This window comes from Bombina bombina, chromosome 3, assembly GCF_027579735.1.
Source record: "Bombina bombina isolate aBomBom1 chromosome 3, aBomBom1.pri, whole genome shotgun sequence".
NCBI classification, from domain to species: domain Eukaryota; kingdom Metazoa; phylum Chordata; class Amphibia; order Anura; family Bombinatoridae; genus Bombina; species Bombina bombina.
In genome coordinates, this window is record NC_069501.1 from 1127795960 (window position 1) to 1127809848 (window position 13889).

Consider the following 13889-nt stretch of genomic DNA (forward strand, 5'->3'; position numbering starts at 1 on the left):
TTCCATCTTTGCAAACAGTCGGTGCTCTCGTAGCCGTGTCAGGACCCATCTTACATGTTTTTCATGTTCTTTAAGGGATTTGGAATATACCAGAATATCATCTAGATAGATGATGACGCATATGTCTATGAGATCGTGAAATATTTTGTTAATAAAATATTGAAAAGTCGCTGGGGCGTTAGTTAAACCAAATGGCATCACGTTGTATTGGAATAAGCCATAGCGTGTCCTGAAGGCTGTTTTCCATTCATCCCCTTTTTTGATGCGAATTAAGTTATAAGCACCTTTAAGGTCTAGTTTGGTATAAATTGTTGCATTTGTCAATCTTTCTATCAATTCTGGTATCAAGGGGAGTGGGTAACGATTTTTTATGGTAATTGCGTTGAGGCCTCTATAATCTATTATGGGTCGTAGTGAGTGGTCCTTATTTTTTACAAAAAAGATTCCAGCTGCTGCTGGTGATGTGGAATGTGAAATAAAACCTTTTTTGAGGTTATCATCTAGATATGTGCGTAAGTGTTCGAGTTCGGTTTGAGATAATGGGTAGATTTTCCCATATGGGATTTGTGAACCAGGAATTATATCTATTGGACAGTCAAAGGGCCTATGAGGTGGTAAACTGTCCGCTTCTTTGAGATCAAACACATCTACCAAATCAGAATATGCCAATGGTAAACCAGTCTCCAGGCTGGATATCGAACAATGTGGAAAACAAGTTTTAGTACAGTAATCCGAACTTAAGAGAATGGAATTATGCGACCAATCTATGTTTGGATTATGTGTATTCAACCATGAGTACCCTAGAATTATTTCATGTCTATCAATAGGAATTATATCATAGACTAAATATTCTGTATGTCCATCTAGTGTTGTGGTAAGTAAAGGAATGGTGTGATGGGTTATAGGCCCTTTTTGTATTAAAGAACCATCAATTAATTTGACAAAGACTGGTTGCTTTTTACACACAACAGGAATTTTATTTCTATATACATAATCAGCATCTATATATATCCCAGATGCTCCGGAATCTATTAAGGCATCAGTCTGGGTATGTGTTTGATCCCACTGTAAAGAAATGGATAAAGTGAGTTGGTTTGGAGTAGGTGTTTTGGTTTTACACACAAATATAGTGGTCTTAATCTTACCCTTCTTTTGTTTGGCCAATAGAGGACATGAGGATACTGTGTGCTCTTTGTGTGCACAGTAAAGGCAAAGATTCGCCAGTCTCCTCCTGGTCTTTTCCTCTGCAGATAATGGTCCCTTGATAGTACCTATTTCCATGGGTGTGGATTGGTTTCTATCGTGACCTTGGGTAGTTTGAGTCATGCGTCTGGGGGTAGGATCATAGTAACCCTTTTCTGCCTTTCTTTCTCTTAATCTGCGATCAAGTGTAGTACTGAGTTTAATTAATGATGCAAGTGTCTCAGGCATTTCCAAACGAGATAGCTCGTCCTTCAGAGTCTCTGTGAGTCCCAACCTAAATTGATTTTTCAGGCTGATCTCATTCCAAAGAGATTCAGAAGCCCACATTTGAAAGTCAGTGGTGTATTCTTCCACTGTTCTTTTCCCTTGTTTGAGAGCTCTTAATTTTGTCTCTGCATTTAGCTGACTGTTTGAGTCCTCATATAAACTAGCTAAAGCAGAAAAGAATTCTTGAAGTGAATCTAATATTGGGTCATTGTTCTCAAAAAATCTATTAGCCCAAGTCCGCGGTTCACCAATCAAATAAGAGATAGTTGTGCAGACTCTGATTCTATCTGTAGGATAGGTACGTGGCTTCATAGAAAATAAAAGGAAGCATGCATTTTTAAAGTCACGGAACTCTGACCTTTTCCCTGAGAAGGGTGTAGGTGTTTGTATGTGTGGCTCAGGAAGCTGTGGTTCCTTAGGGGTTAATGAATCCTTTATCAAGGTTTTGATAGCTGTGTTTTCAGCTTTAACTTCATTTAATGCATGAGCTAAGAAATCTAACTTCTGGTACACATTATTAAATTCCTTTTTGATTTCATTAGGATCCATGGTTTAATAACCTGATACTAATGTTTATAGGGCCTGAATATTATGTAACAAATACGTTATAAATGCTACAAAAATAAGTTTTTGTTGCTCTTTTGTGAAAGATACTCAGGAGTCACTGATTACTCTTAGTAACAACACAGTGAGCTAGTTTTGATGTTAAGTAGTTTCAGATATAAGAGAGCAGATTTTATGCTTTAAGATAGTTCTCTCAGCGTGGGCTGGCTCTGATATGAGTAGCTTAGCAAGGAGATGCTAGTTTGAATTGGTAATAGAAGCAGTAAAAAGTCTTTTCACATATGATGAAGTATAATCTGATTGAGTCTTTCTGTCTTCACACACACACACCCGATCAATACATACACACACAGAAGCTCAGGTATTGAGAGGAATCCGGCAATGAGCAGAGATTAGGTAAACAGTCTTAGTATGAGTTCCGGTATTTGTATTAGTAACAGTTGATATAAGGTTTTGTATAAACACAAGTAATGAGAAAAGTTATATGCTTGAAGTGGTAACCGCTATGATACCTGACCTCCTCGGCGTGTTCAGTGTTTACACAGCAGCGGGTATGTGCGTGACTGACTTCCGGTCCTGCAAACACCGTGTCCTTGCTGAGAGATTCTGCAAACAGCTGACTCCTGTCAGCGTAACGGTAAATGTACAAATGGAAGTTTCCTGAGAAAAGGCTGAGAAGAGGTTTACCCAATAATGCACAAAAAAGGAATAGTAGCAAAACTGCTAGCAAAATAACAAATAGAAAAATAGCAACAAAACTTGTAGTAGAAAGTTTGAAATACTGCAGTAACAATCAGAGCAATTAAGAAACTCAGATGCACAGCAGTGTTTGTCCTTCATTATTCAGGCAATGAGATACAGGAACAGGAAGCCTTTTATAGGGTTAGAGGCCAAACAGGTGATATACCTTAAAGGTATATCACAGTATGGGTAATACTGTGTGTGTGTGTGTATATACAAAAGAGATTGTGTTGGGTAATGCTATATGTGCGTACATACAGGAGATAATGTGTGCATGTGTAATACTGAATGTGTGTGTATGGGTAATAGTGTATGTGTGTATATACAGGAGATAGTATATGCATGTGTAATACTGTATGTGTGTATATACAGGAGATAGTATATGCATGTGTAATACTGTATGTGTGTATATACAGGAGATAGTATATGCATGTGTAATACTGTATGTGTGTATATACAGGAGATAGTATATGCATGTGTAATACTGTATGTGTGTATATACAGGAGATAGTATATGCATGTGTAATACTGTATGTGTGTATATACAGGCGATAGTGTGTATGGGTAATACTGTATGTACAGGAGATAGTATGTGCAATACTATATGTGTGCTTATACAGGAGAATGTGTGTGTATACTGGACAGTTCCTGTTTTATTTCAGTCATTTTTTATTTCACAAATTCTTACAATATACTGCTAAATAATGTATATACATATCTGAAAGCCATGCCAACATTAGAAGAGCAACATTTATTTGCATAGTTCTTCTAATGGATTGGAATAAATTTGCAAATACACTACTAATACATTTTCAAATTATGTCTCATGTGTTGGTTAAGAAAATGAAGTCAGACGTGTGTTATCAGGGGAGCATTTAAAACTAACGTACACCCTCATGTGACCCTGTGACAGACCACATGACCACAGAATGTGTTTGTATTAACATGTATAGTATGTCATATGACAATTTCTTTAACCTATTACTTGTTCTCTTACTGTTTCAATTTTATCTTAAATCTTGTTTTTTTTTTAGGTTAAGTACTTGTTTTCTGACAAGACTGGAACTTTAACCTGTAATATTATGAACTTTAAAAAGTGTAGCATTGGTGGAGTTACCTATGGGTGAGTAAAAATCTGGCATCAATACAGTAAGACTATAGAACAATAATTACAAAATGTAACCATTAAAGAATGAATATATTTAAATCATAAAAATAAAGCAATTAGTATTTCCATCTTAATGGGAGGAGAGTCCACTGCTTCATTCATCACTTGTGGGAATTAAGAACCTGGCCACCAGGAGGAGGCAAAGACACCCCAGCCAAAGGCTTAAATACTTCCCGCACTCCCCTCATCCCCCAGTCATTCTTTGCCTTTCGTTACAGAAGGTTGGCAGAGAAGTGTTGGAAGATTGGAGTAGTTTCTTATGGAGGGTAGTACTCTTTGAAATGGGACTGGAGTTTTAAGTAACCCTGTCAGCCTCTCAGTGAGAGCATGGGCGAAAGTTAGAGTCCAGAGATGCAGGGAATGTCGTCTTTGTGAAACCATCCCGACTCATGATTAAAAGCTCCTTAAGCAATCAGCGTTGACGAGTTTCGCTGCCTGCTTTCTGCACTCAAGTCCATGTCAGGAGCGATGCTATTAAACTGTCACACTTTAAGGGCCATGTTCCTGTTCCACGGTATATATTCTAGTAAGATCATGTTCCTGTTCCACGGTATATATTCTGGTAATTTATACATATATGATAACGCATGAAGACAGGGTCACAGTCTGTCTACTTTATCTGTATAGAATCAAGGGTTAATATCCCCGGAAGGGGGATTATTATCAGGAGGGATTATACATAATGTCTTTGTGTTCTAATGCTGCGTCATGTGTGAGATGAGGCTCTAGTAATGTGTGAACAGTCAAGATCGACGCGGCCCATTTGGCGCGTTTTTCTCGATAATGCAGGGGCAGTCCTGCATGGCACTCCATGTGACTGGGTGTGGTCTCTTCAACTTTGTCTTTCCTGATCAGCAATTGCGGGGAGACGTAACGGTTTCTCCGTGATCCAGGTCATAGGAGATGGTGAGTGCCCCGGCCATTGATGTATAAAGGTGCCATTTAATCTATATTGTCCGTATTAAAGGCGTAAGCTATTGAGGACTCTGATATGTTAGAGGATACTCCCTCTTTCATTAAACCCAATACTTACATTTATTGTAAAGAGGTGCAGGTTGACCCGACTGCTCAACTTTATTCCACATGCTTTGACAAGATTGCAATGTCTAAAAAGAATAAGATATTTAGTACTACTGAGCCGTCCACCTCTGAGGACTCTCCGTCCCATGAGGTGCATTCCCTACATTCATCTCCGATTACACATGCTGCTCCCCAGGGCCCTACTAATCCTCCCGAGGGAGGGGCCTCTTGGCCTCCAGACTTTGCTGCCTAGTTGAAAACAGCGGTTTCTGAGGCCTTCCATGCCCTACCACATCCCGCGAAGCGCAAGCGAAGGGAAAGATATAGCCTTCCGTCCCAGGGGTCATCTACTCCGTTGGATGTCTCTGATACATTATCCGATGAAAAGGACGTCTACGATACTTCGGAGGGTGCTCTCTCTGGGACGGAATCAACATCTTCTAAACCTCCGACTACGGAGGAGCCAGATTTTAAGTTTAAAATGGAGCATTTGTGCTTTCTACTGAAAAAAGTGCTTGCTACGTTAGAGGTTCTGGAACCAAAACTTCCAGAAGAACCTTTGATCCCTAAGTTAGATAGGGTTTACGAGGACAGGGTGGTGCCTCAGACTTTCCCAGTTCCTGTGAAGATGTCTACTATTATTAAAAGGGAGTGGGAGAAACTTGGCTCATTTTTTTCTCCCTCTACCTCTTTTAAAAAGGTGTTCTCCGTTCCGGACTCTCAGATCGAGCTATGGGCGGCCATTCCTAAAGTGGATGGAGCTATCTCCACGCTCGCTAAGTGTACGACTATTCCCCTCGAGGATAGTTTGTCGTTCAAGGAGCCCATGGATAATTAGAACCCATGTTGAGAAAGATGTTTCAACTCACAGGATTTGTTTATCAACCGGCTGCGGTGGCTGGAGCGGCTACCTACTGGTTGTGGTGGAGACTCCCCTCGAGGAGATACAGGAAAAGATTAAGGCCTTAAGGGTAGCTAATTCTTTTATCTGTGATGCAAACATGCAGGTTATTCATCTGAACGCCAAGACATAAGGTTTCTCAGTTCTAGCCTGCAGGGCTCTATGGTTAAAGTCGTGATCTGCTGACATGACTTCCAAGTCTAGATGCTATCCCTTTCTTTTCAGGGGAAGGTTCTCTTTGGTCCAGGACTGGACTCTATCATATCTATGGTCACAGGAGGAAAGGGTGCTTTCCTTCCACAGAATAAGAAGAACAAGCCTAAGGGCTCTACTTTTCGTCCCTTTCGTTCGGACAAGTCTCACCACCAGCTGCCTGCTGTGAAGACCGAGCAGTCCAAGGGATTTTGGAAGCCAGCTCACTCCTGCAACAAGTCCAAGCAGAGCAAGAAGCCTGCCGAGACAAAGTCAACACGAAGGGGCGGCCCACGATCCGCAGACTATCTCTGTTCACAGAGGCTTGGATGCGAGATGTACAGGATCCTTGGGTTCTGGAGGTTATCGCCCAGGGTTACAAAACAGGGTTCAAGTCTCATCCGCCCAGGGGCAGATTCCTCTTGTCAAACCTATCCTCAAGTCCAGAGAATAGAGATGCCTTTCTCGAGTGTGTGCGGGATCTCTCCTCTCTCTGAGTTATTGTTACATTACCTCTAGCAGAAAGGGGTCTAGGGACTCGTTCAAACCTTTTTGTGGTCCCAAAGAAGGAGGGCACGTTCTGCCCAATTTTAGACCTAAAATGCTTAAACAAGTTTCTGTCAGTCCCATCGTTCAAAATGGAGACGATCAGATCGATTCTGCCCCTAGTTCAAGAGGGGCAATTTATGACGACAATAGACTTGAAAGATGCTTATCTTCACATGCCAATCCACAAGGACAATTTCAGGTTCCAGGTTCCATCTCAGACCTCTTCAGTTATACATGTTGAGACAGTGGAACGGCGATCACTAAGATCTATCCCAACAACCGAGTAAGGGAATCTTTCTCTTGGTGGATTCACCCGGGACAGCTGTCCCAGAGGACTTCCTTTTTGAAGACATCCTGGATGATTGTGACCACAGACGCAAGTCTATCAGGATGGGGTGCTGTTTGGGGAGCCAGAAGGGCACAGGGCAGGTGAGGAGTCGACTCTTCTAATAAATATTCTGGAACTTTGGGCGATATTCAACCCTCTGAGTGCTTGGTCCCTCCTGGAGTCGTCCCGATTCATCAGATTCTAGTTGGACAATATTACCTCAGTAGCTTACATAAACTATCAGGGGGGTACGAGAAGCTCCCTCGCCATGAGGGAAGTATCTCAGATTCTGGAATGGGCGGAGACCCCCAACTGTTCACTCTCAACGATCCCCATTCCAGGTGTGGACAATTGGGAAGCGGATTTTCTCAGCAGAAAATCATTTCATCCGGGGGAATTGTCTATTCATCCAGAGGTGTTTGCAGAGATCTGAAACAGATGGGGGATGCCGGAGATAGACCTCATGGCGTCCAGACTCAACTTCAAGCTACTCAGATACGGGTCGCGGTCCAGGGATCCCCAGGCAGAGCTGATAAATGCCCTAGCGGTGCCTTGGGGATTCAACCTGATTTACATTTTTCCACCATTGCCACTTCTCCCTCAAGTGGTGGCCCCCATGAAACAGGAACAAGCTTCAACCATTCTGATTGCTCAATCGTGGCCACGGAGGACGTGATTTGCAGATCTGGTGGGAATGTCGTCATCTCCTCCATGGAGGTTACCCTGTCGCAGAGATCTGCTGGTTCAGGGTCCCTTTCTCCACCAAAATCTGGACTCTCTGAGGCTGACTGCGTGGAGATTGAATGCCTAGTCTTGGCTAAGTGAGGGTTCTTGGAGAGAGTGATTGATACTCTCATTCAGGCCAGGAAACCGGTCACTCGTCGCATCTATCATAAGTTGTGAAGGAGCTATTTATCCTGGTGTGAGGAACGTGGATATCCCTGGCACAAGGTTAGGGTATCCAGGATTTTGGCCTTTCTCCAAGATGGTTTGGATAAGGGCCTTGCCGCCAGTTCCTTAAAGGGACAAATTTCAGCTTTATCGGTTCTGTTACACAAGAAGCTAGCGGAATTTCTTGATATTCAGTCCTTTGTTCAGGCTCTGTCCAGAATCAGAACGGTGTTTAGAGCTTCTGCTCCTCCTTGGAGCTTAAACTTGGTTCTTAAGGTTTTGCAGAGGGCTCCGTTTGAGCCTATGCATGCGCTTGACATTAAGATTCTTTCCTGGATGGTTCTATTTCTTCTGGTTATTGCTTTGGCTCGCAGAGTCTCTGAGTTAGCAGCCTTGCAATTTGAGCCCCCTTATCTGATTTTTCACGCTGATAAGGCTGTGCTTCGCACTGCACAGGGTTTTCTACCCAAGGTGGTATTAGATTGTAACATCAATCAGGAGATAGTAGTTCCTTCCTTGTGTCCTAACCCTTCTTCATCTAAGGAGAGGTTACTTCATAACCTGGATGTGGTTCGAGCCTTGAAGTTTTATCTTCAGGCCAAGAAGGATTTCAGACATACTTTGTCGCTATTTGTTGTGTATTCAGGGAAGCGTAGGGGGCAGAAGACCTCTTCCACTTCACTGTCTTTTTGGATGAGGAGCATTATCTGTTTGGCCTATGAGACAGTGGGACATAAGCCTCCCCAGAGGATTACGGCTCACTCAACTAGGGCTGTGACCTTTTCTTGGGCATTTCAGAACGTGGCCTCTGTGGGGCAGATTTGTAAGGCAGCTACTTGGTCCTCCTTACATACTTTTGCGAACTTTTACAAATTTGATGTTTTTGCTTCTGTGGAAGCTGGTTTTGGGAGAAAGGTTTTGCAGGCTGTGGTGCCCTCAGTATAGGGTCCGCCTCCTTTTACCCTCCCGTTTTTGTTCATTCAGTGTCCCCTAGAGCTTGGGTATTTGTTCCCACAAGTGATGAATGAAGCAGTGGACTCTCCTCCCATTAAGATGGAAAACCAAAATTATGCTTACCTGATAATTTAATTTCCCTCTGTGGGAGGAGATTCCACTGCTCCCGCCTGTTTGCTCCGATAGGCGGACCTACATTTTATATTGTTCTTCTGGCACCTTTTATACCCTGATATTTCTCCTACTGATTCTTGTTCCCTTGGCAGAATGACTGGGGGATGAGGGGAGTGGGGGAGGTATTTAAGCCTTTGGCTGAGGTGTCTTTGCCTCCTCCTGGTGGCCAGGTTCTTAATTCCCACAAGTGATGAATGAAGCAGTGGACTCTCCTCCCACAGATGGAAATTAAATTATCAGGTAAGCATGATTTTTGTTATTTCAATCAATTTTTTAGAGGCATCCATTTAATTAAACACCAAAATCTTCCAATCATAAACTAAAAGCTATGGTGGAGAAGTAAATGTAATATGCCAAATTGAATTATTCCAACAGGGGAATGAAAAAGTAATTACTCCATATTATAATCAGCTTTTATAATTCACTTTGTTTCGACTTGCATACAATTTCAATTTCATGTTAATCAGTAAAATTATAGCAAAGAAGAAATATTACTGTTGTGTAGAACTTTGTTCCTTCAGCAGCAGAGGCCCAAATTGCTGACAGTCACATCTCTCCCCTGCACTTATTTATTTTATAGTCTTCGGATTGGCAGCATTTTTGTGTACAGCCCCAGATAGTAAATATTTTAGGCTTTGTGGGCCAAAAAGTATATTATGTAGTTTTTATTTGCAGCTTCATTTTTATTTTTGCGAAGAAATTCTGCTGTGATGAAATTCCGTTTTATATTTTCTAATTTTGCTGAACATTGCTTTTGTTTAAGCTGGGAATATTGTCTACATATATTGTAGTGCAAGACAGTAAGAGCACGACATATAGTCTCTGTAGCAATTACTCAACTATAATAAAACTTTATTTATGGACAAAGAAATTTTAATTTCATATAATCGGGACCGGTTTGGCCATTGGGCATACAGGACAAAATAGCGGGGCCGGTTTTGCAGCGCAAATGACAGCTATTAAAATAGCTAAAAAATACTTTAAAAAAATAAAAAATATATATGCTATTAATTATTTGTCTGTAATATTTCAGATGGCAGCATCAATAAATACATTGTTCACCATCCCTTTAATATGAAATGTATAAAAATAAAACTTTAAAAACAAATATTATTACAATATTAGGATATGACCCTAAAAAGTGCACAACTGCAACACGTTTCTCAGCGTCTATGTGCCATTTCACCAGGTACTAAATTATCCCACCATGTTTTTCTAGCACAAGTTTGTGAGTATATTTTTTCCCTTATATACATCACGGGAGGGAACACTACAGCTGATTGCACTAGGAAGCGCCCTTTGTTTTGTTTGTCTTAAACATCCCCATTTTCTAAACTCTGCCTAGGTCAAAAACACAACACCCTCCTGACTGCCAAACCCGACTCTTTTAAAACTACATTATAAACTTGTAAGTTTTGTCATCTTAACAATAAAAACATCACAATTTACTTTATTTTGCTCTCAATCTTAGTTCATGCCTCTGATTTTACCTTGGTAGGTGTCAAAGCAGAGAAAAGGGACACAAAAGTAAAAGGGTTAAGATTGCTGCAGGATAATTTAAGAAACCAAGGGCAACATAATCCCTAAATGCCCCTGTAATTTGGCAGTAATTGTATGCCCAGTGCCAGCCTTACATGGATTTTACTAGAAATCTAGATAACTGATATAATTATCATTTACGTCACTATAAGTACAACATTTCAGCTTAAGACATAGTAGAGGAAATCTAACTCTATATAAGTGCATAACTAAGGGTTGATCACAGTCTACAGTTTTATAGTTATCTGCAGACGAGCCCTTTTTGATGTTTACGTGAGCGCAATCACCCATTTTAATTTTTTATAGGAAGCTCTATTTTCTTTATTGGTAAATTATTTTAGCATGGTAATAATTTCAAGCTTGAGGGGTATTACTGGCAGAAGCAATTTGTGATTGTGATCACTGGAAAAATACACTGGCAATACCGACCGGCATACAGAAATCATTATCTACCAAAAACAAAGTCAGGGTTGATCACAATCCTTTCAAAAATCTAATCAAATTATTTTTTCTACAATAATCCCCATAGACTTTAATGGCATTTTTCTGTTGATAATCATTAGATACATTTATTCTAAATATTTGTCGTTGACCTCTTATTTAGCTGTGTAGGTGTAAAATGTAATTTCCTTCCATAAGGCAGGGGAAATGCCTCACCTTGCCACCAGGGGAGGCAAGGACACCCCAGCCAAAGGCTTAAATATTCCTCCCACTTCCCCTATCCCCCAGTCATTCTTTGCCTTTTGTCACTATAGGAGGTGGCAGAGAAGTGTCAGAAGATTTTGGATAGTCATGTATGGGTATGTTCCCTTCAAGAAATGACTGGAGTTTTAAGTAATCATGTCAACCTCTCAGTGAGACTATTAATGAAAGTTAGAGTCTGGAGATGCAGGGAAAGTTTTTCTGCGAACCCATCCAGACTGTGGCCTAACAGCTCCTGAGCAATCAGTGTTGACGAGTTTCACTGCTTGCTGTTTCAAACTCTAGTCCATGCCAGAAGTGTCGCTGCACGACTGTCACACTTGAGAGCCTGTGTCTGTTCCACAGCATGGATCCTGGAGGGTAAGACCATTTTATATATACATTTTTTCTATACAGGGTCACAGTGTGGCTCCTTTATGTCTCAATAGGATCAAGGGTTAATATCCTCTTCAGGGAGATTATTTGAACAGCTAGGGGTTATTTATAACTACTTTAATGTGAGAGTTTTTGGTCTCATAGACAGTGTGCTTTTTGCTAGGAACAAACAGGTTTCACTTTTGTTTTTGAGTGTTGCACAGATCATAATAGCTTAGCAGGGAGAGTCCACGACCCCGTCCATAATTTTTTTTTTTTGTTGGGCGGCTTCCTTTTTATATTATTTGTTCTGGCACCTTTATACCCTGACGTTTCTCCTACTTTTCCTTGTTCCCTCGGCAGAATGACTGGGGAATAGGGGAAGTGGGAGAGATATTTAAGCCCTTGGCTGGGGTGTCTTTGCTTTCTCCTGGTGGCCAGGTTTTATATTTCCCAACAGTAAGGAATTAAGTCGTGGACTCTCCCTGCCAGGAAGGAAAGGAATTTATCTGGTAAGAATAAATTATGTTTTTATATGAAACTATACATTGTACTGAACCTTATCCATTTATTTCTCTTTTTTTATTTTATCTACTGGAAGGCACTTCCCTGAGTTTGAAAGAGAACGTTCATCCTCTGAAGATTTCAGGTAACCATATATTTTTTTGCCATATGATGTTAAATCATGTACATTTTTTTGGTGTATCGAAGAAGCTATATTTTAAAACATACTATTTTATTTATTTCTTATCTGTATCCACCAATAAAACAATAGGAGTTGTTCTAATGAGCCAATGAACATTAACACAGAAAAAGGCGGCGTGCAAAAAAAAAATAAAAGCATCTTCTGCTAGTTTAAGTAATTTTTATTAAATCTTACTTTGTGGAAAAATGTATCATATTTAATATGTTGCATAGGTGTAATGGAAAATGTTTATTTGTCATGGCCTCTTTAAGCCAATACTGAGGCTGCACAGAAAATATGGCAACAATATTCAGTTACCTCAGAATTTTATGCATTTTCTGAGTCATCCTTATGAGTCATTTACTTTATTTCTGCTTAAAATCTTTGTCTGATAATCTTGTTTCTTTCATTTCAAAAGCGGTTCTTTGCAAATGTAAAAAATACATGAGCCATAGATATTCAATATGTTTGTATAATAAACGTGCTTTAATCTTATTATTTATTTTTCACACACAATTATTTTATTGCTTAATGCAATGCCAGCTGCGGCATATTGCAGAACACAGGCCTTCTGGCAGCCAACAGATAGAAACATTTTTTCCCATTTCAGATTTAAATGTTTATTTTATTGACATATTTGCAAGCATATTCATTTAAAGGAAAAGTTAAAATGCAAATACTCTTAGCTATGGGATAATAGTCTTCCCTATGTATTTTCCCCTCCTATGTTCTGATAGTTACGTTATATATTTGAATTGAAACCCGAAATAACATTTTAAAATATAAAACTTTATTTTTTTTCAACATATAAAAAGCTAATTCTCCTCATGCAAATAATGACAGGGTATTATTGCAAAGGGCTAATATTATGTCATGTAATATTTTAAAGGGATGTGTTTATACCTTGGCCCACACACTTGGTATAAAAAAACAAACAAACATTCTTTGATATCTGCCAGACCATCTTAAGCGCCAATTTAAAGGGATAGTCAAGTCAAAATTAAACTTAAATGGATTGGATAGAATATACAGTATTAAATAACTTTCCAATGTGCTTCCATTATCAAATGTTCTTAATTCTCTTGGTATTTTTTGTTAAAGAGCATTCCTAGGGGAGCTTAGGAGTGTGCATGTGTCCTTAGTCATTTGGCAACAGTGTTTATAGCAATAGTTATATATATATAACAGTGTTTATAGCAATATAGTTATACATAGTTGCAAACAATGCTGCCATAGATTGTTAAAGACACATGCACACTCCTAAGCTCCTGTTAGCCTACATATGTTTACTCTTCAACAAAGGATAGCAAGAGAACAAAACAAATCTGATAACAGAAGTAAATTGGAAAGTTGTTTAAAAATACGTTTCATTTTGACTTTACTGTCCCTTTAAATAGACATTAAAGTCATTTTTTTTCTTTATGCATCATAAATTATTTACTACATTGCTAAATATCTACATAAACAAATAAGGGCCAGATTACAAGTGGCACACTATTTAGCACTTTCGTTAGAGCGCTAACATTGCCAGAAGTAAAGATTTTGCCCCCGAGGGTTAGCGCTCATATTACAGGTTGAAAGCAAAACATTTGCATGCGATCAAATCCCAACGCGCGCTAACTAAAGGACTTCGGATATAGCAACCGTGCTAACTTCT

At 39.8% G+C, this 13889-nt stretch overlaps 1 protein-coding gene across 1 annotated transcript in view; it reads left to right on the forward strand.

Moving 5' to 3' along the window:
* ATP8A2 (ATPase phospholipid transporting 8A2) overlaps window positions 1–13889 on the forward strand; it is a 1256305-nt gene that overhangs the window by 94449 nt on the left and 1147967 nt on the right. The window contains exons 12-13 of the mRNA XM_053705572.1: window positions 3810–3898; window positions 12149–12196. Of these exons, the coding sequence (XP_053561547.1) occupies window positions 3810–3898; window positions 12149–12196 (137 nt within the window). The remainder of the gene's footprint in view (window positions 1–3809; window positions 3899–12148; window positions 12197–13889) is intronic.